Genomic DNA, 22,653 nt, shown 5'->3' with positions numbered 1-22,653 from the left:
GGTGGGATTTCACTCCATACCTGTCCAAACTGTGGCAGGGGCAAGTGGCCTCAACTTTTGGTCTCAGTTTCCATCTTTTGATAATGGGGCGTTGATGTTGATCACTCAGGTGCCTAGGGCACCTGTGGTTCTGTTAATGGATCATAAGCTGGTGTCCCATGAACAAACTCTAGTGGCAGTACAGGGAGGCCTAGCGAGGTCCTGGGAGAGCCCCCACTCCACCCATTCTCTCAGTGTAAGCCTGCCGTCCAGCTGTTACACCCCTAACTCAGCTTCTAGTTTGTGGACCAGCTCTCACTTCCTGACCAGTGAAGGTGTGGCTTTTCAGGAATATAGCCAACAAGCTCAGTCTTCAAAGGATTGACTCTTCCAGCTTCAGTGGGGAAGAGATGAACATGAGTCTTGTCCCAGAGTATCCTGAGGCTAGGGAAAGAAGGCAACTTTTTGTCTGTTCTCTTTTATAGCCCTTCTCTGATTCCTCCAATCTTGGGGCCACTGTTCTCCTGCCTGCTCATACAATTGCCATAGACCCTTGTGCCAGAATATTGCTTCTAGAAGCCCCATGGACCAGGCCACAAGGCCTAGGCATCTGCTAATCTAGCTTTCTCCTACAGTTTAGAACAATGGCCTCCCATAATTTCTGAGGAAGGACTTCAGGCCTCAGCTCAGCCTCTAGTTTCACATCTTGCTCCTCAGTCTCTCTCTCCTTTGCCTGATGCACTCCAACCCACCCATAGCTGCTCCTTCTTGTGACACTGCCACCTTAACTTGACACTGCTGTCTACCACCAGCAGGGGGTGATGTGCACCTGCACCTTCAACCTGGTCATGAAAACCAACCCCAGATAGAAGAGCTTCCGGGGATGCAGGTGGGCACAGTAGGCCTTTGTGCCCCACTCAGTCCTCTCAGCTGAGTACTCCTGAATGTGTACACATAGCCAGGACTGGGCCTCCAGTCAGAATTCCACCCCTTCTCCCCCAGGATGAAGCAGGCAGCTCCCATAGCACCCACTATACAAAGAAGATCACTGGTGGCCTCTTCATCTCTGGCTGATGCTCAGGGGTCCTTGCTTGGCTGGGGGTGGACCATGTGCCCCCTAAGGTCCCTTGAGCTCTGGGGCATGGAAGCTCTCAGAGAACATCCTGGATCACATCCCTTGCTCATCTGCCAACCTGCAATGGCCCCAAGCCTTTTCCCGGTCTTCCCAGCCCTGAGCAGATGGCCTATTGTAGATGCCCACTCCAGACTCCTCTGCCGACCATCCAGGTTCCTGAGCATCTTCTTCACTCGTGGGGTAGCCCATGCCCCTGCCCACCATGGAAGACCCCTGCTGCCTTGGTCTTTCTTGTCACTCACCCATCTTCTCTAGGTTGAGGTTGGAAGTCACTTTTATGGGCCCTGGGGCAATGCAGTGCATTTGGAGTCAAATGGACCTTGATTCAAACCCACAGCTGGGCCTTGAATAGCCCTGCTGACGTCTCAGAGCCTCCATTTCCTGGAATGAAAGTGAGGTCTGGGGAATTGGAGTTGGGCATGTGAAAACACTTGCAGAAAAACATGGACCTTTGGAGATCTGCCTGTTTCAGGGAGCATCCAATGCAGAAGAAGGGCTGTGATAGCCCAAGGGAGTAAGATAAAGGGCTGAGAGCTGAGAGAAGAGCTCCAGAGTCCCACGTTCCAGGCTGGGACTTGATGGCAGTGCTACCTGCTCATCTATAAAATGGAGTAAAAGCACTGATGCACAGGAGGGGCTTCCTAACAGCAGTCACGGTCCTCAGCATGCGTTCATCCTGACCCTTGGGCCCATTGCTCTTGCACCCTCCAGCTCATCTTACACTAGTGAGAGACTCTGGACCCATTAGAACGTGGCTTCTTGACCTTGTCAGGAAGAAGGAGGAAGGGGTTGAAGAGAAAGAGCTGCTTAGTGTTCTCTTCTGCCTGGACTGAGGGGGTGTGACTGGCTCCTAGGTCACCCTATCCTTGACTATTGGCCTATCTAGGCTCTCTCAATGGCCTCTTGTGCCTTTAAAATATTTCACTGTCGCCCTGTCTCTAAGCTTTCCATCTGCAATAGGCCCAGCTCTACCTTCGGCTTGCCCAGCTGACCTGGGGTGAGTGCTAGCCCAAATGACACTGTGGGCACAGAGCAGAAGGCAGCATTGCACAGGGGCATCCTGTCTGTTGTTTCTGGTGAGCAGAGCCATTGTTGCATTTAAAGTCCCATCACAAGGACTATGTTCATGCACTTGCCAGAGCCCTCCACTCACACGTGTAAGTTGCCCTCATAGGTTCTTCCCTGGATATGTGGGTTGGGACTGGATGGGACCTAAGGCAAGTCCTAAGTGCCACCAGGGTGGGGTCTTGACAGGGGCTGGAGTAGAGATGGCTAGAGGCTATGAGGGCCCGAGGATCTCCACAACCATCACAGTCTGAGGGCCTGCACCCAGTGTGGACCATACAGTCAGTCAGGACCCCCAGGAACCTGGCATGGCAGAAACTGGGGGTGACACTACCAATGCATGGAGGTGATGAAGGGCCATGTACCCCGGGCCCAGGAGTGGGGCAGAGGCTTGGCCTAGAGCCCAGCATTGAGTCACCACCCAGCACTGACAGGGCCCTAGCAGACAGTCCTGGGCCCCACATGACAAGTAATTAGTGACCCTGGATGAGGATGATGGTGAGTTCTAGGTGGTGCCCCACTCAGGTACTAATCCCCCTTCAAGGGTGGTGGGTGTGCCTAAGAGTTATCTCTGCATGACCTCCTTTTGTTGTCACCTGTGGCCTCATTCTGTCTTAGCCCAACGTGGAAATCAAACAATTGCCCTCCCCTCTATGTGTGTCATGTCAGCCAGGTTCAAAGTTACCCTGGTGGTGTGGGAAATGACTCCCAGGGTCAAGTCCAGCCCTGACACCGTGGTTCAATAATGCTATCTTGACCAAAAAGGGGAAAGGAAGTTTAACAAATAAGGTATCAGTGGCTGATAGCATTCAAATAGAGTCCAGAAACTACTCTTGTGGTCACTCTTATGCAAGGTTCAGTTAGACATAGCTACCTATAAGAACTTGCCAAACCCAAACCCAAAGCATTCCTGCCAATCGTAAAGAACACCTAGGGCAATTTGTAAGATTCTCCAAAGATTCCATGAGGTAGGGTAACTTTCCAGAGACCTACAACCTCCAGATAGTTCCCAGACCAGATAAGTCCTGAAACCTAGAGGCCAGCCTCTCCAGAACATGAGTTTGTTTCATCTTCCTACCCCATATTATTGACAGCCCCTTCCAAAGTGTAAAAGTTAGAATGAGCATAGCCCAAGTATCCTGAAAGAGAGGGATAGAAATTTAAAAGGTGAGCATGGAGTTATACAGAGAAGGTAGGATTTAACAAATGAGTATGATTACTGAATCATTATATTGATATTCCTTTTAGTCTGCAGTACCTTAGAGCAGCTAGAAGTGAAAATCAAAAATTGTGGAATTGTGACCTATACCAAACCCTGAAGTCTGTTGTATCACTAATTGTTGTGTTGTACTTTGAAATGTATTGCTTTTTTTGTGTATATGCTATTTTTCACAAAAAAAGAAGAAAAAATTGATTGTGATGATAAAAAAAAAAGATATTTATTCCTTGTAGCCTCCAATGTTCTGGAGGAGCTGAAAGGAAAACTCTGAGATGATGGTATTTTAGCCCATGACAAACTCTGGGATCTCTCTTATAACTGCTTGTTGAAGAGTACTTTGAAAATTATTGCTTTCTTATTTCTTTGCTTTGTATAAATGTTATATTCTACAATTTTAAAAAGTTGAAGAAAAAAGTGTTGTAGGGGTGCTTCATGGCACCAGCTCTCACCGCTTCCTTATGGAGAAGTTGAGCAGCCAGTTCTCTCTGGGCAGGCCCTTACTCAGCTCCATGGTTAGCCCCTCAGTATAAAACTAGAAATTGAGACCCAGTTAAAATTAGGAATTGAGCCAAGGTCCAGTAATGGGCAGAGACCAGAGGGCAAGTTAGGGTTAGGGTCTCCTAGGCCAGAGAACACCACCTTGCTGTGGGATTCTCTTTAGCATTGAGATTCTGGAAACCCTGCTGTCTTTACCCCATGGCCCAGGCCACTATCCTCCTCAGCCACCACTAGCCATTCCTTTTCCCAAGCTGGGGCCCTGTGCTGACCTGTGTGCCTGGCTGCCTGGCAGTCAGAATGTGGTCATGTTGGGGGCATGAGGAGGTAGAGAAGACCAGGTGGGCCACCCATGAGGGACTGGTTCTCTACCCAATCTGAGCTGTTCTCTTGAATGCTGAAGAGGCAGGGAGCTGGGATCAGGGGCAGGGTTGGTGTGTCTTCTCGGAAATGGGTCAGAATTTGTGGAGAATCAGCATAGCCTTTCCCCTCAACTCCAGTACCTGGGGTCACACATTCACTAATCATCTCTGTGGCCCATGGTGTCGAGGAGCTAGAATTGCCCCACCACCACCCTGACTGGACGTCCCATCCCATTTGGGTTCCTGTCCAGCCCTTGGGTTAAGTACAGGTCACCCCCAGGCAGGACCATGCTGCCCAGCAGGAGGTTCTGGAATGCTGAGGGTGTGACACCTCACCTGTGGTTGGGATGGGCTGGCTCTCTCTCTCATGGCCTAAGGGAAGAATTGTGAGGTTGTCTTAGAAGTTGGGGATCCTGGCTCATATGAGACACCTGCTGCCTGAGCCTTTCCTTCGGCCTGAACCTTTGTTGCTGTAAATCAGGAGGATTCAAACTCTAATCTGGGTGCCATGAATGGAAAGAGGCTCAGATGCCCTCTCTATTCATGTTTTACCTTCTGGATTTTAGCAAAAACCTAAATAGCCAGAAAGCAGATGCTGACTCCAGTCCCCCACCTAGCCCCATTCAGGACAACTTTGCCCTCTACTGACTGCAATCCTGTGGCAGGTACCCAGAGCTCTGGCAGGTCTCCCACAGGTTTCCCATGTGGTTTTCCCCCTTCAGTGTGTGAGGAGCTCCTGGGGATTGTGAGTGTGACAGGCATATGTCAGGTCCAGCTCCCTATGCACCTCTGTCTGTCCGGGTTCGTGCTGGACTGCTGCATTTCTTCTTCCTCTTCTCCCCATGGTCACCACGTGGGACAGGTGCAGTTATGGTTCCGACTGCTCAGATAAGCCCCCACAGACTGAGGGCTGAGTGTGTGGCACAGCCAGGACTCAGATCCCGCATGAGAGGCAGAGCTCTGGGGACTAGTGGGCCTGGGAAGAAACCCTGGTATGACTGTGCACCCACTGACTGCATGTCCTCCTTTGTCCCATCCCAGTGTAAATCCGAGTGGCCCTGAGGAAGGCTGTGACCAGCAATGCACAGCCCGTCAAGGCAGGCATTGGAAAGAGGCATGAGGAACACCAGGGGCCTGCTTTCCATAACAGCCACGTCCTATATCATTATCATCCTGGGTACCTCCACCTGATGGGTCCTGGACTTGCTCTATGATAGGTGAGCCCTTGTTTCCCCCCATGGCATAGTGAGCCTTTGCCACCACTAGCTTCTTTATAGGGAAGCTCACTGCAGCTTCTTGTTTCAGTTTGCTCCTCTGAAAAGTGGAGTGATAGGAGGTGATTGTCATGAGTATGTGGGAGAAGCCATGGGAGATGCATCAGTGGTGTCTGGCATTGCTAAAGAGTGGGCAGGGGGGTGGGTGTGTTCCATGTGCAGCATTTTCCTTTCTCCCATGCAGAAGCTCTGCCTCACCTGTCATTGAGCTCATGACCTTTGGGAAACCTCTTTTCCCACTTATAAAGCAGATTTCAGATTCCACTAGGGTGCTCCTTCCTGGGTATAGGCAGTGACTGAATTGCTGGGGGTGGGCAGGGTGCCCCCAAACCACACAAATAGCTAAGAAGACTCAGCTCAGGGCTCAGTCATCAAACGTATATGAAATCTCTACAATGTACCCAATGGCTTATTCCCTAAGCTCTTATTCAGGTCACCTAGTAGATGGATCTTCTCCATCTTTGGTTTCCATTGTGGTCAGTGACTCCGATAGTAACACTAGACATTTTGAGTGGGTGGCTCACCCAATAAATGAGATGTGACTCTGTCATGGTCTCCTGTAGATGGGGACCTATCCTCTCTCATTGTGACCTGCATGGTACATGCAGGAGCATGCAAAAATGCCATGGATAATGGGTGAGGAGAGAGGGCCACCTCTTTCCCCAGATCAGCTCAGGGAGTGTGGACAATGTGGCAGTGAGGGGCTGGGCATAGCCCTGGGTCCCACACACCTATCAAGCTCAATGGAGTACAGGGCTAAAAGGCATTCCCCTGCTTGAGGGTTGGAGAAAAGGACAGCTTTGTCAGGGGTGCTGGGTCACTGGATGTAGAGGAGGCCCTGAGGGTCAGAGCCAGCCCAATAGAGAATGAGTTCCCACCATGGCCTCATCTGAGATCTGCGTTCTCCTCTACCCCAGCTTCAGATCCAGATTAAGGGATTTGGTGAGCTACCTTCCAGACATGTTCTTCAAAATCTACACTCCTAAGCCCAGTTTCTGACTGCTTGGGGTCCGCTGCACCATTCCTCTTCGGGAGGACAATGACTGTGGGAATAAGAGGCCCACACATGGCACAAGCAGGAAGCAACATCTCAGGGCATGAAGTAAAATTTGAGGATCCATAAGGGCCCTGGACAGTGAGGGAGAAGGACAGACTCAGTCCCCTCATGGGTCAGATATTTAAGAAGTTCCTACTGTGTGCTAGCATCGAGGCATCAATAGCAACCCAACCCTTCCCTGCACTCTTGGGGTTCCAGTTGGAGGCAGTCAGGAGGGAGAGACAGAGAAGTATGTGAGACTTTGCTGTATAAGGACAGAGTTGGTCCAACTGCATAGATGGGGAAAATCCAATGGAGGCTCTTTTCTAGCTCCCTCCTGGAGGCCAGGACTGCCACTGTCAGCCCAGGTCTCTGAACATGTGCCAATAAATGGTCTTGATAATAATGGGCTTTTGGCAGGAAATTGCACAAAATGAGAGTCTATGTAGATAAATATGATAATGAGGAACATCCTTTCACCCTTGCCCTCCCCTGCATTGGGGTCCTTGCCCTTTGTTTTCTCTAGGCCCCTCAAATTGTAGACAAATTCATGCAGGTGACAATGCACATTTTCAGGGAAGAGCACCCACCATTTTTTCCCCACTTTTTGATTGTATAATATAACATCTACAGAAAGCAAATAAATCAAAAGGAATAGTTTTTAAAGTACTCTTCCAAAAACCATTACAAGACTGATCCCTGAGTTTGTCATGGGCTACCCTACAATCCTCTCAGATTTTTCCTTCTAGCTGCTCCAGAACATTGGAGGCTAGAAGAAATATTTTTTAATTATCACAAATGACCTTTCTTTTCTTTTTCTTGTTGATATTAACATATATACAAAAAAGTAATAAATTTGAAAACACTGCACCACAATTGATTGTCTACATATTTCAGAATTTGACATGGTTTCAATTCCAGAATTTTAGGTTTTCACTTCTAGCTATTTTAAGATACTGGAGACTAAAAGAGTTATCAGTTGAATGATTCAGCAGTCATATTCATTTGCTAAATCCTATCTTTTCTGTATAACTCTACGATCACCTTTAATGTTTCTGTCCCTCTCTTTAGGGTTGTTTGGGTTATGGCCATTCTAAATTTTTCACGTTGGAAGGGTCTGTCAAAAATATAGGTTAGAGTGGTGGAACTAGCTGATGTTCTGTGGAGGCTGGGCCCTCTAGGATTCAGGACTTACCTGGTCCAGGGACCCATCTGGAGGTTGTAGGCTTCTGGAAAGTGACTCTAGTGCATGGAACCTTTGTGGAATCTTCTATATTGCTGTAAGTGTTCTTTAGGATTGTCTAGAATGGTCCTACTTGGGGTTTGGCAGGTTAGGATAGGAAGCAATTTCTAATTGAAGCTTGCGTAAGAGCAACCTCCAGAGCAGGCTCTTGACTCTATTTGACTATCAGCCACTGATAATTTATTAATTACACTTCTTTTCCCCCTTTTGGTCAGAATGGAATAGTTGATCCCATGGTGCCAGGGCCAGACTCAGTCTTGGGAGCCAGCTCCCATGCTGCCAGCGAGACTTTCACCCCTGAATGTCATGTCCCACACAGTGGGGGAGGGCAGTAATTTGACTTGCCGAGTTCAGCTTAGAGACAGAGGGGCCACATCTCAGCAACAAAAGTGGTCCTCCAGAAGTAACTCTTAAGCATGCCTATAGGTAAGCTAAGCTTCTCCACTACCTACATAAGCTTCACAAGAGTAAGCTTCAAGATCAAGGGCATGGCCTATTGATTTGGGTGTCCCAAAATTTGGACACAGCATCAGGGGATTTCCTGATGGTAAAGTTTAATGGTTCCCTATTTTTTCTCCCATCACCCAAGGGACCTGCCAACTCTTCTCAATTATCTGCTTAAGGGACTCTAGGATGTATCCAGCATTGCATTAAGCCACACAGGATTAAAGGACCTCTTTCCTCCTCTGGGCTCCCTGTGTTTCAAGAGCTATACAGATACGTTGAGGTAGATTATGTGCTCTAAAGAAATTTCAGTTACAGAACAAGTAGACCTTTCTTCCTTTGGTCTCCAAGAGTATGTGTGGTTCTAAAGTATAAGCAATGTCTTCCTTATCCCTGTGTCCTGAAGTACTTTAGCTCCAACCTGATCAGCCTCATTTCCATCTCCAAATATCGGGTTATGTATAGATATATAGCCTCTCGAAATCCAGAAATAATAATTATCACTCTGGACCAAACACATCTGCCATTAAAGCTCACAATCTTGGCCACTGTTTTCTAAGAAGCATTTTCTAAAGGAGACCATACCATAATTGTTCTTTTGTTTCTGGCTTCTTCTGCCCCACCAAATGTCCCACACATTCACTCACATCGTTGCATGCCTCATGCCTTTGTTACTTTTTGTAGCAGCACAATATTCATTCCTGTCCTAGTTTGCTAGCTGCCGGAATGCAATATTCCCAAAATGGAATGGCTTTTAAAAAGGGGAATTTAATAAGTAGATAGTTTACAGTTCTAAGGCTGAGAAAATATCCCAATTAGAACAAGTCAAAAGAAATGTCCAAAGGTATCCAGGGAAAGATACCTTGGTTCAAGAAAGCTGATGCAGTTCAGAGTTTCGCTCTCAAGTGAGAAGGCACCTGGTGAACACGGTCACAGTATCTCTGTCAGCTGGAAGAGCACATAGTGAGTACGGCATCATCTGCTAGCTGTCTCTCCTGGCTTTCTGTTCTATGAAGCAACCTGGGAAGCGTTTTCCTTCTTAATCTCCAAAGGTTGCTGGCTGTCGACTTTCTGCTTCGTGGTGCTGCAGCATTCTCTGCTCTCTCCAAATCTCTTTCATTCTCTAAAAGATTTCCTCTTGTGTAGGACTTCAGAAACTATCAAGACCCACCCAAATGGGTAGGAATTCACCTCTACCTAATCCAGCTTAACAATCACTGTTGATTAAATCACATTTCTAGGGAGATGTTCCACTAACAGTTTCAAACATACAACACTGAATAGGGATTAGAAGAAACAGCTGCCTTTGCAAAATGGGATTAGGATTAAAACATGGCTTTTCTTGGGTATATATAGCATTTCAAACCAGCACAATTCCTAAATATGTGCCATCATTCACCAATGTACTTCTCAGTCAGTGCTGCCTTTAGCTACCTATATTCATGTTTTCATGTCGTTTGTCCATTTTTTAATTGGGTTGTGTCTTTCTATTACTGGGTTGTAGGATTTTCTTAAATAGTCTCGATATCAAACTGTCATTAGACATGTGGTTTCCAAATATTTTCTCTTCTTGAATCAGCTGCCTTTTTACCGTTTTGACAAGGTCTTTGAAGCACAGAAGTTTTCAAAGTTTGAAGAAGTCTAATTTATTAATTTATTTTTTTTGTTTCTTGTGCTTTGGGTGCAAGTCTATGAAACTACATCCTATCCTTAGATCTTGTGGATATTACTCCACATTTTCTTCCAGGAGCTTTATGGTACTGGTTCTTATAGTTAGGTCTTAGTTCCATGTTTAGTTAATTTTTCATTGATTGTGAGTTTGGAGTCCTCTTTCATTTGTTTGTATATGGATATCTGGTTCTCCCAACACCATTTACTGAAGAAACTGTTCTGTCCCTGCCCAATGGACTTTGAGGCTGTGCCAAAAACCAATTGACTGGGTGGGCTATGGTGGCTCAGCAGGCAAAGTTCTCGCCTACCATGCCATAGACCTGGGTTTGATTTGCCGTGCCTGCCCATGCACGAAAGACCAAACAAACAAACAAACAAACAAACAAACAAAAACGATTGACCATAGATCTAACGGTCCATTTCTGAATTCTCAATTTGATGCTATTGATTGATATATCCACTTTTATGCAAGTCTCAAGATGCATAGACCACTGTGGCTTTATGATAAGCTCTAATGCAGGAAGGATTTGACCTCCCACTTCATTCTTCTGTTTCAATATATTTTTTCCTATTTGAGGCCCATTTCCCATCCAAATTAATTTGACAATTAGTTTTTCCATTTCTGTATAGTAGGCCATTGGCATTTTGTTTGGTATTGCATTGATATCTGAAGGACAATCAGCCTTCCAGTCCATAAACATGGATTGTCTATCTATTTATTTAAGTCTTCTTTGAAATCCTTTATCAGTGTTTTGCAGTATTCTATGTACAGGTCCTTTACATTCTTCATTAAATTTATTCCTAGATATTTGATTTTTTTATTTGGTATTCCAACAGGAATTTTTTTTAGATTTCCCCCTCAGATAGCTCATTAGTATTGAATAGAGACAGCACAGATTTTTGCATGTTGATCTTGTATCTTGCCACATTGCTAAAATCATTGATCTGCTTAAGTAAAGCATTGCCATGGGTTTTTTTTTTCAGTTTTGACAAAATATACCGCATGTCTTCATCAAATATGGAAAGTTTTACTTCTTTCTTCCCAATGTGAATGACTTTTATTTCTTTTTCTTGAAAAATTGTTCTTGCTAGAACTTCTAGCCCAATGTTGAATAACCATGGTGACAATATGTGTCCTTTGTTCCCAATCTTAGAGGGAAAGTTTTCAGTCCCTTACCATTTAGTAAGATGCAAGCAGTTTATTTTTCATATAAGCCCTTCATTATTTAGAGGATGTTTCTTTCAATTCTTACCTTCCAAAGTGTTTTATCAAGATAGAGTGGTGAATTTTGTGATTTGCCTTTCCTGCATCAAATGAGATAATCATGCAGTTTTTCCCTTTTTTTGTTAATGTGATGAGTTATGTTAACTGATTTTCTTGTGTTGAAGCATCCTTGGATACCTGGAATAAAAGCTAATGGTGATGATGAATAATTCTCTAAGTATGCAGTTGGATTTGATCTGCAAGGATTTGGTTAAGTATATTTACATCTCTATTAGAATATTAGAGAGATTGGTCTGTAGTTTGCTCTTCATACAGTATCTTGTTGAGGTTTTGTTATTAGCGTGATATTGGATACATAGAATGAGTTTAGGTACTGTTCCCTCATGTTCCATTTTTTGGAAGGTTGCAGGGAGGAGTGGTATTAATTCTTATTGGAATGCTTAATAAAGTTTGCCTGTGATGCCATCTGATGTTTTCTTTGTTAGGAGCTGTTTTACTTTGCAAGCTGCGGGAATGCAATATACAAGAAGAGGAATGGCTTTTAAAATGGGAATTTACTAAGTTCCACTTTACAGTTTCCAGTCTATAAAAATGTCCCAAAGAACAGATCCAGGGAGTGATACATAATTCCAGGAAGGCTGATGGGTCAGGAACACCTCTGTCAGCTGGCTAGCCATGTGGCTGGTATCTGCTGGTCCCTTAGTCCTGGGCTCTCAGAGCCTCCATTTCCTGGATTGAAAGTGAGGTCTGGGGGATTGGAGTTGGGCATGTGAAACCACCTGAAGACCATGGACCTTTGGAGATCTGCCTGTTTCCGGGAGCATTCAGTTAGGAATTGACCTAAGATCCAGAAATGGACAGTGGCCAGAGGGCAAGTTAGAGTTAGAACCTCCTAGGCCAGGGAACAACACCTTGCTGTGGGATTTGCTTTAGGAATGAGAGCCTAGAAGATTCTGGAGAACCCTCATGGCCCCACCCCAAACCTGGCCACCCTCCTCCTCAGCCACCACCAGCCATTCCTCCTCCCAAGCTGGGGCCCTGTGCTGACGTGTCAGCCTGACAGTCAGAATGTGGTCATGATGGGGGCATGAAGAGGTGGAGAAGACAAGGTGGGCCACCTGTGAGGGGCTGTGTCTCTGCTCAACCTGAGCTGTTTGTTCTCCTTGAATGCTTAAGAGACAGGGAGCTGGGCTCAGGGGTGGGGTTGGTGTGTCTTCTTGGAAATGGGTCAGAATCTGTGGAGAATCAGCATAGCGTGTTCCCTAAACTCTAGTACCTGGGGTCACCCATTCACTAGTCATCTCTGTGGCCCATGTGTCGAGGAGCTGGAATTGCCCCATCACCATCCTGACTGGACATCCCATCCCATCTGGGCTCCTGTCCAGCCCTCGGGTTAGGGGTTACAGGTCACTCCCAGGCAGGACCATGCTGCCCAGCAGGAGGCTCTGGAATACTGAGGGTGTGACATCTCACCTGTGGTGGGGATGGGCTGGCGCTCTCTCATGGCCTAAGGGAAGAATCATGAGGTTGCTGAGAAGTCAGGGATGGTGGCTCACATGAGACACTCCCTGCCTGAGCCTTTCCTTAGGCCTGAGTCTTTGTTGCTGTAAATCAGGAGGGTTCAAACTCTAACGTGGGTGCCAGGAATTGAAAGAGGCTGGGATGCCCTGTCTTTTCATGTTTTGTCTTCTGGATTTGAGCAAAGACCTAGATGTCAGAAAGCAGTTGGCTGGCTCCAGTCCCCCACCCAGCCCCAGTTCAGGACAAACTTACCCTCTAATGAGTGCGGCCCTCTGGCAGTTACCCAGAGCTCCCAGCAGGTCTCCCAGAGGTTTCCCACGTGGTTTTCCCCTTCAGTGTCTGAGGCGCTGCTGGGGGCCATGTGTGTGACAGGCATCACATCAGGTCCAGCTCCCTGTGCACTTCCATCTGTCCGGCCCTGTGCTGGGCTGCTGCGTTTCTTCTTCCTCTTCTCCCCATGGTCACTGTGTGGGAGAGGTGCAGCTGTGGTCCACACCTCTCTGCTCAGAGAAGCCCCCACAGGCTGAGGGCTGAGGGTGTGGCACAGCCAGGACGCCGAGCCCGCATGAGGGGCAGAGCTCTGGGGACTGGTGGACCTGGGAGACCTGGCATGACTGTGCACCCACTGGCTGCACGTCCTCTTTTGCTGGGCTGTTTCCAGGTTTTCCAGGTCCCAAGCCTGAAACCCCGTACTTATACCAGCTAGTCCCCTGCCCTCAAATCTCTTTCCTGGGAGAAGCCAGCACTATCTGGAAGGACTTGGAAGGATGAGGGATGATAGCACAGGTGAGAGTGCCTGGCCAGGAACAGGTGCCCAGGAACAGGCTTTCAGCTACCTGTTCATCAAACGAATATCTGTTGACCAGTGCTCTCTGCCGACAGTATGCCAGATGGATGGAGGAAGAGGCATTGAAGCCAGTCTTCAGGGTACTTCTTACCTGTAGCTGGGATCTCAGGGGGACAGGGCACCAGGGCCTGCAGCAAAGCCCCCCTCACTGAAGAGGGAGTTCATGTGCTCTCATTTGCCAAGCTGGGGCCCCGGAGAAATGTGATAACAATGAGGATTCTGAGGGGCCGAAAGGTCTGGTCCTGCTAACCCAGGGCAGTAGGGGGACGGCCTCCTTCTCTGCCTGGTCCTGCAGGCACGTGGGGGGTGGACATCAAGAGCCGATGAGGTGGGTTGAGAGGCCATGAGATGAGCACGGAGGTGTCTAAGTGACTGCTGCCTTCATTCAGGGCAGCAAGGGCTCCAAGGAGACCTGCCGTGGGCAGGAAGGGGCGTGGCCTTTGGGAGGTGGACTCCAAGGGGGGATAAAGGGGCATTTCACCTAAAGAAGGCAGGACTGAGCTTCAGAGGACATCGCTGGAGACATTCACTGCCTATCCCGTGGCACACTGCGGGGGCTCAGCATACCCTGGTTTTATTCCTGGGCCTCCACTTTCAAAGTTGTGTTGTCATCCAGTGTGTATACAGGGCTCTGCCAGGATCTGAACAGACATTTCTCAAAAGATATGCAAAGGCCCAAGAAACACATGAAAAGCTGCTGAGCATCATTAGCCATCAGGGAAATTCAAATCAAAACCACAACAAATGCCACTTCACACACTTGACACCCACCAGGATGGCTTAAGAAAAAAAAAAAAAAGACAGACAATAAGAAGTGTTGATGAGGAATGTGGACAAATCAGCACCCTCCTGCACATCTGGTGGAATGTCAAATGAGGCAGCCGGCTTGGAGAACACTCATGCAGCCAATAAGGGAAAGTGAAGGAGTGGCTGGGGGAAAGGGAGAAGCTGCAGGTCGGTTCCAGTCCCGGCCTCCTGACTGAAACATAACCATGGCCAGGTCTTGACATTTCCCTGTGGTTCAGTTTCTCTCTCTGCTAAAGGAGGTGTTATGCCCTGTCTTGCATACAAACCACAAATAGGGTTAATAATTGTAGGATAAACTACAACGAATCGATGAGATTCAAGTGCTTTATGACCTACAAAATTGAAAGTTTCTTATGCTTAATAATTCCAAATCTTAAATGACAATTTCAAACCAGTAACCTCAATGTCCTGTGCTCTCACCATGAATGAGGTAACATGCTAAGTATGACATGCTTTCATCTCACACACAACCTTGCATGACACGCGCCAATTCCCTGGTTTTTCAGGTGAGGGAACTGAGCCCAAAGAGGTACATAAATTGCCCAAGATGACACAATAGGATTTGAACTTGAGCAAACCTTCTTTTTTGGGGGGAGTGTTTCCTAATCCCAGACACAGAGCTCCTATGAGAATGGTTTGCTCTTTCTTCATGGTTGCCCATCAGGAAGGAGATCTATTTTTGTCACCAAAGCTAAACCCTGGTCGTGGTGAAGAAATATTTTAATTGGGTTTCCCCAGAAATAAGGGGGTCAAATGCATGCATTTCCAATTGTCTAAAGCTCACTTACTGTTTGACCCTTTGCATGTCACCTTACCTCTCTGAGCTATTGTTTTAAACTTTATCTAATAATAGGGGAAATATTTTAATTTCTTGAGTCCAGGAAAGATTCAAGAAAATAATTTTGCATTTTGATGTCTTTAGAAGTGAGATGTAATCCACAATCACAGAACTATTTCTTTAATGCAAGATTCTTATTTTCCTTCCCACTGAAGCTTGTCCTTAAATAGATGGTGAGCATTATGATAATGAGCAGATTCTTAAAGAAACTTTATTTTCATTTAATGTGCATTTTATAAATGTAAACTGGTTGAGTCCTCATACCTGGATGAAGTGAATATGATCATTAGCCTCATTTTAGAGATGGAAAAATTGAGGCAGGGAGCAGTGAAGTAACTTACCCCAGGTCACACAGCCAGCAAGTGGGAGAGCCAGCTTCGCTCTGCACCACCACCTACCCTACCTGGTCTGTCATTCCTGTTCGTCCACTCCACTGTTCTCTAAGCTGCAAAGCAGGGCTTGTCTCCTATGTCAGTGGCAGCATCACCCCCCAATAATCAGGATCTTTTGATGCAGTGGGCTTTTCTTCAAGAGTAAGGAGTATAAGATGTCGGGAACTGTTTGTCTGGGACCTGAACGGTATTGGTCATGAAAGTGGGGGTTGGGGCCATGGGTCATTCTGTGGCAGGACCAGGCACCAGAACCCAGGTGACACAGGTGCTTCTGTGTTATTTAATAAGCTGTGTGTGTGTGCGTGCGTGCACGTGCATGCTTGTGTCTGGTATGTGCAGCCCTCTAAAGTGCAGGGTTCTGCTATCCCTGCACAATGCACAGCCTCCCCTTGGAATAAACAGCATCTGGAATCTGTCCGCCATCATCTCACTCCTGGACCACTGGGCCAGCCTCCACTGGCCCTTCCAGGCTGTTCTCCCAACTCCACCCTCCTCATCCTCCCCACTGCACACAGGCAACGTCATCTCTAAAGAGCAAATATGATTATTTCACTCTCATTCATACTTAACATCCTCCAATTTCTGTTATATGCCACCTGAGTCCATAGCAAACCCCTCAGCCTGGTCCGTGCCCTGCAGCCCTTCCAGTACTCGATATGCCTCACCCTCCCCTCAGTCTGCTCTCTCCTGATAAGCTCCACTTTTTCAAGAATCAAATTACAGCCATGCAAACTCAAAAACCAAACTGAGCTGGCAAATATGCAGAAAAAGGGGAATTCCAGTTCTGATGAAGATATGGAGAAAGACTCACTGGTGCATTGCCAAATTGGCACAGCATTAAAAACCATTAGTGTTTTTCTTTTAAATTTGCTATGGTTTTGCTTTTTCTGCTTTGAGAAAGGATTTTTTAAAATCTACTTTATCAAGATACTATTTGCATACAATAAAACGCACACATTTTAGGTTTACATTTTAATAAGTCTTGGCAAAGATATAGATGTTTGGAACTGACACCACAATGACAGTATAGAGCACTGCTATCCCCTCAGAAACTTCTCTTGTGCCCTTTGGCCATCAAATTGCCCTGCCTGCCCCAGCTTCCTGCTGGTCTCATTTCTATCACTAGAAATGAGTTCCTACCATTCTAAAACTTCGTATCAATGGAATCATATAATATGTGCCCTGTTAATGTCTACTTTATTTTTCCTCAGCATAACGTTTTTAAGATTCATGTCCCTTTTATTACTTAGCAATATCCCATTGAATGAAAATGCCACAAATTTTTCCCATTTACCTGTTGATGAACACTTTTGTGTTTTTCTAGTTTTTAAGGTTCTAGTGGACATTTGCTTTGCTTTTCTTGGATACCATGATATTTTTTGGGAGCACGTTTCCTGCTGTCTGACACTTAGCATCAGGATAATAATCCAAATACAAAATGCTGTAGACATGCAGAGAGGACAGGATGAAGTTAATGAAAGTAAAGAATCCATGAAAATTATAAGTACAGGCTGCTCTGAAACATAAAATATAATGGAGAATATGTGGAATGATTGAGAATATAAAATTGTAAGCATATTGTAATAACACTCTTTGAAAGTATTTATTCATGTGGGAAACATTTGAGTGCATCCAGTAGGAATGTAAACAGGCAGGATTCATTCCACAATATTTACTGTATTAACAATGTGCTGGTCACTGTCCCAAGATACGGGGTATGTTGGAGAAAAGACAGCAGGCTCCCTGTTTGAATGGCCCTGGCTGGGGAGCAGCGTGGGCTTACTGTGTCCTTGATTCTTGCTGGGAATTGGTTCAAGTAATCCATTTCCTGGAAATAAGAAGTCAACCTAGCTGTCCCCTCTTTTGTAAATATTCCTGCCTCCATGGCTAGAAACACTCTTATTTGGAACTGAATCATGTTTTCTTCCCCTTTCCGGAAACCCCAGTGCCAACCAGCCGGGAAAGTTGAAGGTGACATGGGCACTTGCTTCACTGCTGGTCCTAATCAACTGGATGAAACGATGAAATTGCCCAGTGGGTGACCCCTCTAATGAAATCTGTGGATTCAAAATATTACCTCTCTCTCCAGCCCCACGTCCATCCTAACCTTGAATTAGCCAGAGCCCTCCGTGCTCTCGGCCAAAGGGGACCCAGATTAGACCTGGACTTGGAGGTTTTACCCAGAGCTACCTTTTGGGAAAGAAGGCAGGGTTTGTGCAAGGCCTTTCCCAAGCGCTCCCCGGATTGTGTCACAGCCCAGGGGACTCTAGCTGGGCCCCACATACCCTAAACCACAGCTTCTTAAAAAGGTCACTGCACCCTCTGCCACCTGTTCTGGCCACCCAGAGCCCTCCTGTCCCAGCATGGCGCTTCCCTGGGCCCTTGCTGCCCTGAGCCTCCTTCCTCTGCTGAGTGCCCAGGGCCCAGTGTGTGACTACACGAAGAACGCACCCATCACCGATGCTACCCTGCAGCGGGTGAGCCCTGGGCCCAGCCTCTAGGGCGCCCTCTCCCCTGCTGGCTGCTGGCTCTCCCCTTTCCTTGCCCGGACCCTGGGGTGAAATCCAGGAGCCTCGGGAACCATTCTCCTGTCCCCAAAATCAGAAACCCCGTTCTGAGGCACCACAGCAGGGGCAGTTCTGTGCTGGGCATGGAGGGGGTACCCCTAGAGATGCCTGGTCGTGGGGTGAGCTCCTGCACATCCAGCTCCCCACGTGGGGCCTCTGTTTCCTTGTTTGCCAAGTGGGGGGAGGATCTGCCTGAGCCTGTGAAGGATTCTGCCCCAGCTCCCCGTCATCAGCTCTTGCCTTTTCCCCAGCTCTCTGGCAAGTGGTATTTCATCGCCGCCGTCTTACGCAACCCTGCTTACAATGAGATTGCTCAAATGGTCGAGTCAGTCTTCTTCTACCTTGTCCCCAACCTGATGGAAGATACCCTACAGTTCAGGGAGTACCGGACAATGTGAGACCCCACGTGCCAACCTCCACCGCACCCCAGGGGCCAGCCCTGGCTCCTCCTCCTAGACTGGGAAGATGGGAGCAATTTTTCCAGGACTCCCCTGGCCTTGGTCTGTCTCCCTATCCTTGGAGTGGGAGGGCCGACTGGAATCTGCCTGAATCTTGTTACTTCTTGACTGTCATGGGAGCGTGACCCTCTCTCCATGACCGTCTGACCTGTGATCTCACTTTGTGTCTGACGTTAGTGGGTCCGAGTGCTTCTACAATGTCAACTCTGGGCGCATCCAGCGGCAGAAGGGGATATTGTCCCGCATTGGTGAGCCTGGGCCAGCACCTGGGAGGCTGCATGCGGAAATGGGGGCCCTGGGGCAGGTCGGTAGAACCCAGAGGAGGAGGAGGGCTAAGGGTGTGGAGAACACAGGAAAGGCTCGTGGCTTATGTCTCTGTGGCCCTGGTGCCAGCACATGCAGGAATCAAAGGAATTATCACCACCATGTTTGAGCCCCTCCTATGCAGTGTTTTACATGGATGAAGTGATTTAGTAGCCCTAAGAGAACATGATGAAAATCCTACCCAATTTACATGTGAGTAATCAGAGGCACAGAGAAGTCAAGGCCTATCCCTGAGGGCACACAGCTTATAATTAGAACTGGGACTCAGATCCAAGGCTGGCTCCAGACCTGCCTCTGTCTTAGACGCACTGTGAGATGCTCTGGAAATGAAGTGTGGCAGCCCCATTGTTGGGCAGATGGTGGCTTCACACAAGTCCCAATTATCACCAGGGAGACAGCACATAGCAGGGGCACATGAAGGGCAATTGTGCTGAACTGGCCCCATTTTCCTGCCCTGGGGCTCCTCTGTGGACCTCATTCTCCTCATCTGTAAAATGGCAAGAGGGAACTCTGGACACATTGGTCGGATGAGTGACTCTCAGCACGCGCAGGTGTCCTCATGAAAGAGGGGACAGTACCATCCTCTCTGTCCCATCCAGAGGCTCTTTTCCCCTCCAGTGAAGAAGAGAGAACACTTTTCCAACCTGTGGCTCACCAAGGACCCCGAGACCTTCATATTGTTGTTCTCCCCAGAAGATGAGCAGAACCTGGGACTAGCCTTCTGTGGTAGGCATGTGGGCAGCCCTTGACTCCAGACTCACCCAGGCTCCCACACCCCTGGGTGGGTGCCCAGAACCCCACCCCTGCCTGGCCCCCTCCCAGCTTCCTCACCCAGGCCCTTCCACCCCTGCAGCCAGGAAGCAGGAGGTGACCAAGGAACAACTGAGGGAGTTCCACGAAGCCCTCACCTGCATGGGCCTGCAGCACGAGGAAATCCTATACATGGATGGGAAGAAGGTGAATGCCAGAGGGCCCAGGCAGTGCCCAGTGCCAGCCTGGGGGTGGTCCAGCCGTGGGCAGCCCTGGAGGCCAAGAGAAGGAAGGCCGCCAGCCCAGGCTGCACAGGGCATCCTGCTTTGAAGCAGGGACAGCAGAGCTTCCCGCAGGCCTGTGGGTGCTGGGTGGGGATCCAAGAGGGAATAGGCACTGTGAAATCCAGAAGGATGCACAGGGTAGGTGGGGAGGATATTTGAGGTCAACTGGAGGGGAGCAACCTAGCAAAGGTGTGGTGGTCGGACGCGGGGTTGGGGTGGTGGGGGGCGACACTCTCTAGGCAGTGCCATTAGCCATTCCCTGGTCCTTGTGTCAGTTCCTACTGCTCATTTTTATTGCCTGAACAGCTGGGATTCAGAACTGTGGTTTCAGTGTCATTCAAACTGCCACAAGTCCAGGAACACATTCCAGTTTTTGTATATCCACTTATTGCCTGCATAAGTGTCTCCTTTATATTTTTTCTTTAAAACTATGCAAATGCGAGCCTCCACTTCATCTCATCCTATGCAATATTATCTATAAAATCACACAGCTTATGAGCTGGTTATATATATTTTTACATACATGAAATAATTTCATAACTTTTAAATAAAGACAACTACATCCATTTGCCACCAGAGCTCATCTCATATGCCCTCTAGAAGGGCACGCTCTCTCCCAGCTGTGGGAAACCTGGGAAAGGGCTTAAGAGCACAGGTCCCCAATGAAGACCATGTGGACGACAAGCCTCACTCATTTTTTGGCTAGGAGACCTCAGACAGGTGATGGGGCCACACTGACTCTGTTTCATCCTCTGAAAATGGGTACAGTTTTGAGGCACCCAGGAGACACTGCCTCAGGATCTGACAGGTCAGGTATGCTCAGAAAAGGACAGTGATGAAGAATCTGAGCTTCCATTTTGGAGTGAATAAGTTGAGGCTCAGAAAGGGAAAGTGATTCCCCAAGGTGCCCAGCTAGGAAGTGACAAAGTTGGGAGTCCCTGCTGGGCTGGTTCCAGAGTCCAGAGTTCTTCCCATCCCTGTGGAAAAAACCTTTCCTCCCACCATAATTGTGCCTTTTTCTCCACTAGGATATGTGTAGGACCCTGGAGAAAGAGCATGAGGAGGAGAGGAAGAAAGGAAACATGGAGTCCTAGGACACAAGGACTGACCGAAGACTGAGCTGGGAAGGAGGGTACTGGGGGATCTGGGGCCCATCCTCATCCCACCACCAGCTCTTCATCTCTTGAATGTTTCCCCAGTTGCATTAATAAAGCTTCTGTATTTGGGACAAGTCCTGTTGTTTGTTCATCCATCCATCCATCCATCCATCCATTCATTCATTCATTTAAAGCCTACCCCAAGTCGAGTCTTGGCTGGCATTGGATAAGATATTGCCCCTGGCAGGAAGGGCCCCTGGTGTGATACTCACCATGTGTATGATGGATGATGAGATGGGCCATGTGCCATAGGAGCCCAGTGTAGGGAGCTTTCCTTCTGCAGACAAGAAGTCTGGGAAGGCTTCCTGGAATGGGCGTCAGAACCATCTGTATAAAAGGATTAGAAACTAGATAAAACTCTCTGTTCCCTCTGCCAGCCAAAGACCTGAGAAGGCATGCATGAGGAAGGCTGAGGCAGAGGACCATGTAGGAGGTATGGGTAAGGGGCAGTGAGAATCCAGCACGCTGGTGCCCCATTAGGAAAGGCCTTTCTCTAGACATATGGCCCTGGCTGACTCAGGAGGAGGGTTTAGAGGGTTTGGACTGGAGGCAGGAAGACCCTTGTGGAGGCTGCTGTGTCTACCCTGGTAAAACTGGTGAGCTGGAGGAGCCGGGTGATTCCTCAGAAATGTCCTCAGCGTGCTCCCCTGTCAGACCCAGGGTAGGAGATTCACCTCGGGGTGAGGGCCTGGAACCAGCCACCACCTTGCACGTGGGTTTGGATATGGGCCACGTCTGAAGCTCACATTGAGGCATCCACAGAGATGACCCCTGAGGCCAGGCACCCAGCACAGGGAAGCGGACCTTCCCGAACCAGAGGGCCATGGGACGCACGGCTTCTTGTGTCTGAGGGAGGCAGCATCACACAGGTGGCTAAAAGCTGGGGCCAAATTCTTCAGGCAGGTCCACAGCCCAGGGGCCATGCCCAGTCCTGGGCCCTCACGGCCAGCACCCTCTCAGCCTCCCCTCCCAAGGGCCGAGCTCCACAGGCCCAGACTCTGGCTCCCTTCACCAAACAGGTGGGGCCGTGCTGGGCCTGGGACCTTGAGGCTGGGGACACTGCCCTGGACCCCCAGCCCGGGCCCCTCCCCCCACCTGGTGGGACACTAGCGGACGTAACAGCCTCTCAGACCCCAGGAAGATCCAGACCAGGAGGCTCAGAACCTGTAAGAAATCTTTGCATTTCAGCATTCATTCCAACAAGATGCCACTTTAAACTCATCTGGGGAAGATCAGGTGATAAATAAACAGAAATGGGTTCTTTGCAGGGGAGGTGCATGTGAGCAGCGAAGAGGGACTGAGGACAAGGCTGAGTAAATGAGAAACAGGGTCAGAGAGGAAAAAGTCACTGAGGTGTAGAAATAAAACAGAGAACGTGGATCTGGGGGTCAATAAACATGGGTTTTAGCCCTGGCTGAGCCCGGGCAGTGCAGCGGGACCTCGCTTTCATTCTTGAGTAAAAGGGGCCACAGTGGGAACCTCCTAGGCAAACACAGGGGCTGAGTGGGGGGCGCCGAGGACTCTGAGGGTGTCAGGAAACAGCAGCTACCATAATTGTCC

The 22,653-nt window shown here is 48.2% G+C and overlaps 1 protein-coding gene across 9 annotated transcripts in view; it reads left to right on the top strand.

The window, feature by feature from the left end:
• Window positions 1–21,159, top strand: part of LOC143669319 (alpha-1-acid glycoprotein 1-like) — a 41,853-nt gene extending 20,694 nt beyond the window's left edge. For all 9 annotated transcript variants that reach the window (XM_077144035.1, XM_077144093.1, XM_077144030.1 and 6 more), the window contains 6 exons: window positions 17,900–18,030; window positions 18,372–18,514; window positions 18,756–18,826; window positions 19,521–19,628; window positions 19,756–19,859; window positions 20,965–21,159. In XM_077144035.1, coding sequence (XP_077000150.1) covers window positions 17,900–18,030; window positions 18,372–18,514; window positions 18,756–18,826; window positions 19,521–19,628; window positions 19,756–19,859; window positions 20,965–21,030 — 623 coding nt within the window. In that variant the 3' untranslated portion in view covers window positions 21,031–21,159. The remainder of the gene's footprint in view (window positions 1–17,899; window positions 18,031–18,371; window positions 18,515–18,755; window positions 18,827–19,520; window positions 19,629–19,755; window positions 19,860–20,964) is intronic.
• Window positions 21,160–22,653: the final 1,494 nt, after the last annotated feature.

Source organism: Tamandua tetradactyla, chromosome 2 (genome assembly GCF_023851605.1).
Source record: "Tamandua tetradactyla isolate mTamTet1 chromosome 2, mTamTet1.pri, whole genome shotgun sequence".
Taxonomy (NCBI): domain Eukaryota; kingdom Metazoa; phylum Chordata; class Mammalia; order Pilosa; family Myrmecophagidae; genus Tamandua; species Tamandua tetradactyla.
This window is presented reverse-complemented; position numbering and strand designations above follow the sequence as displayed.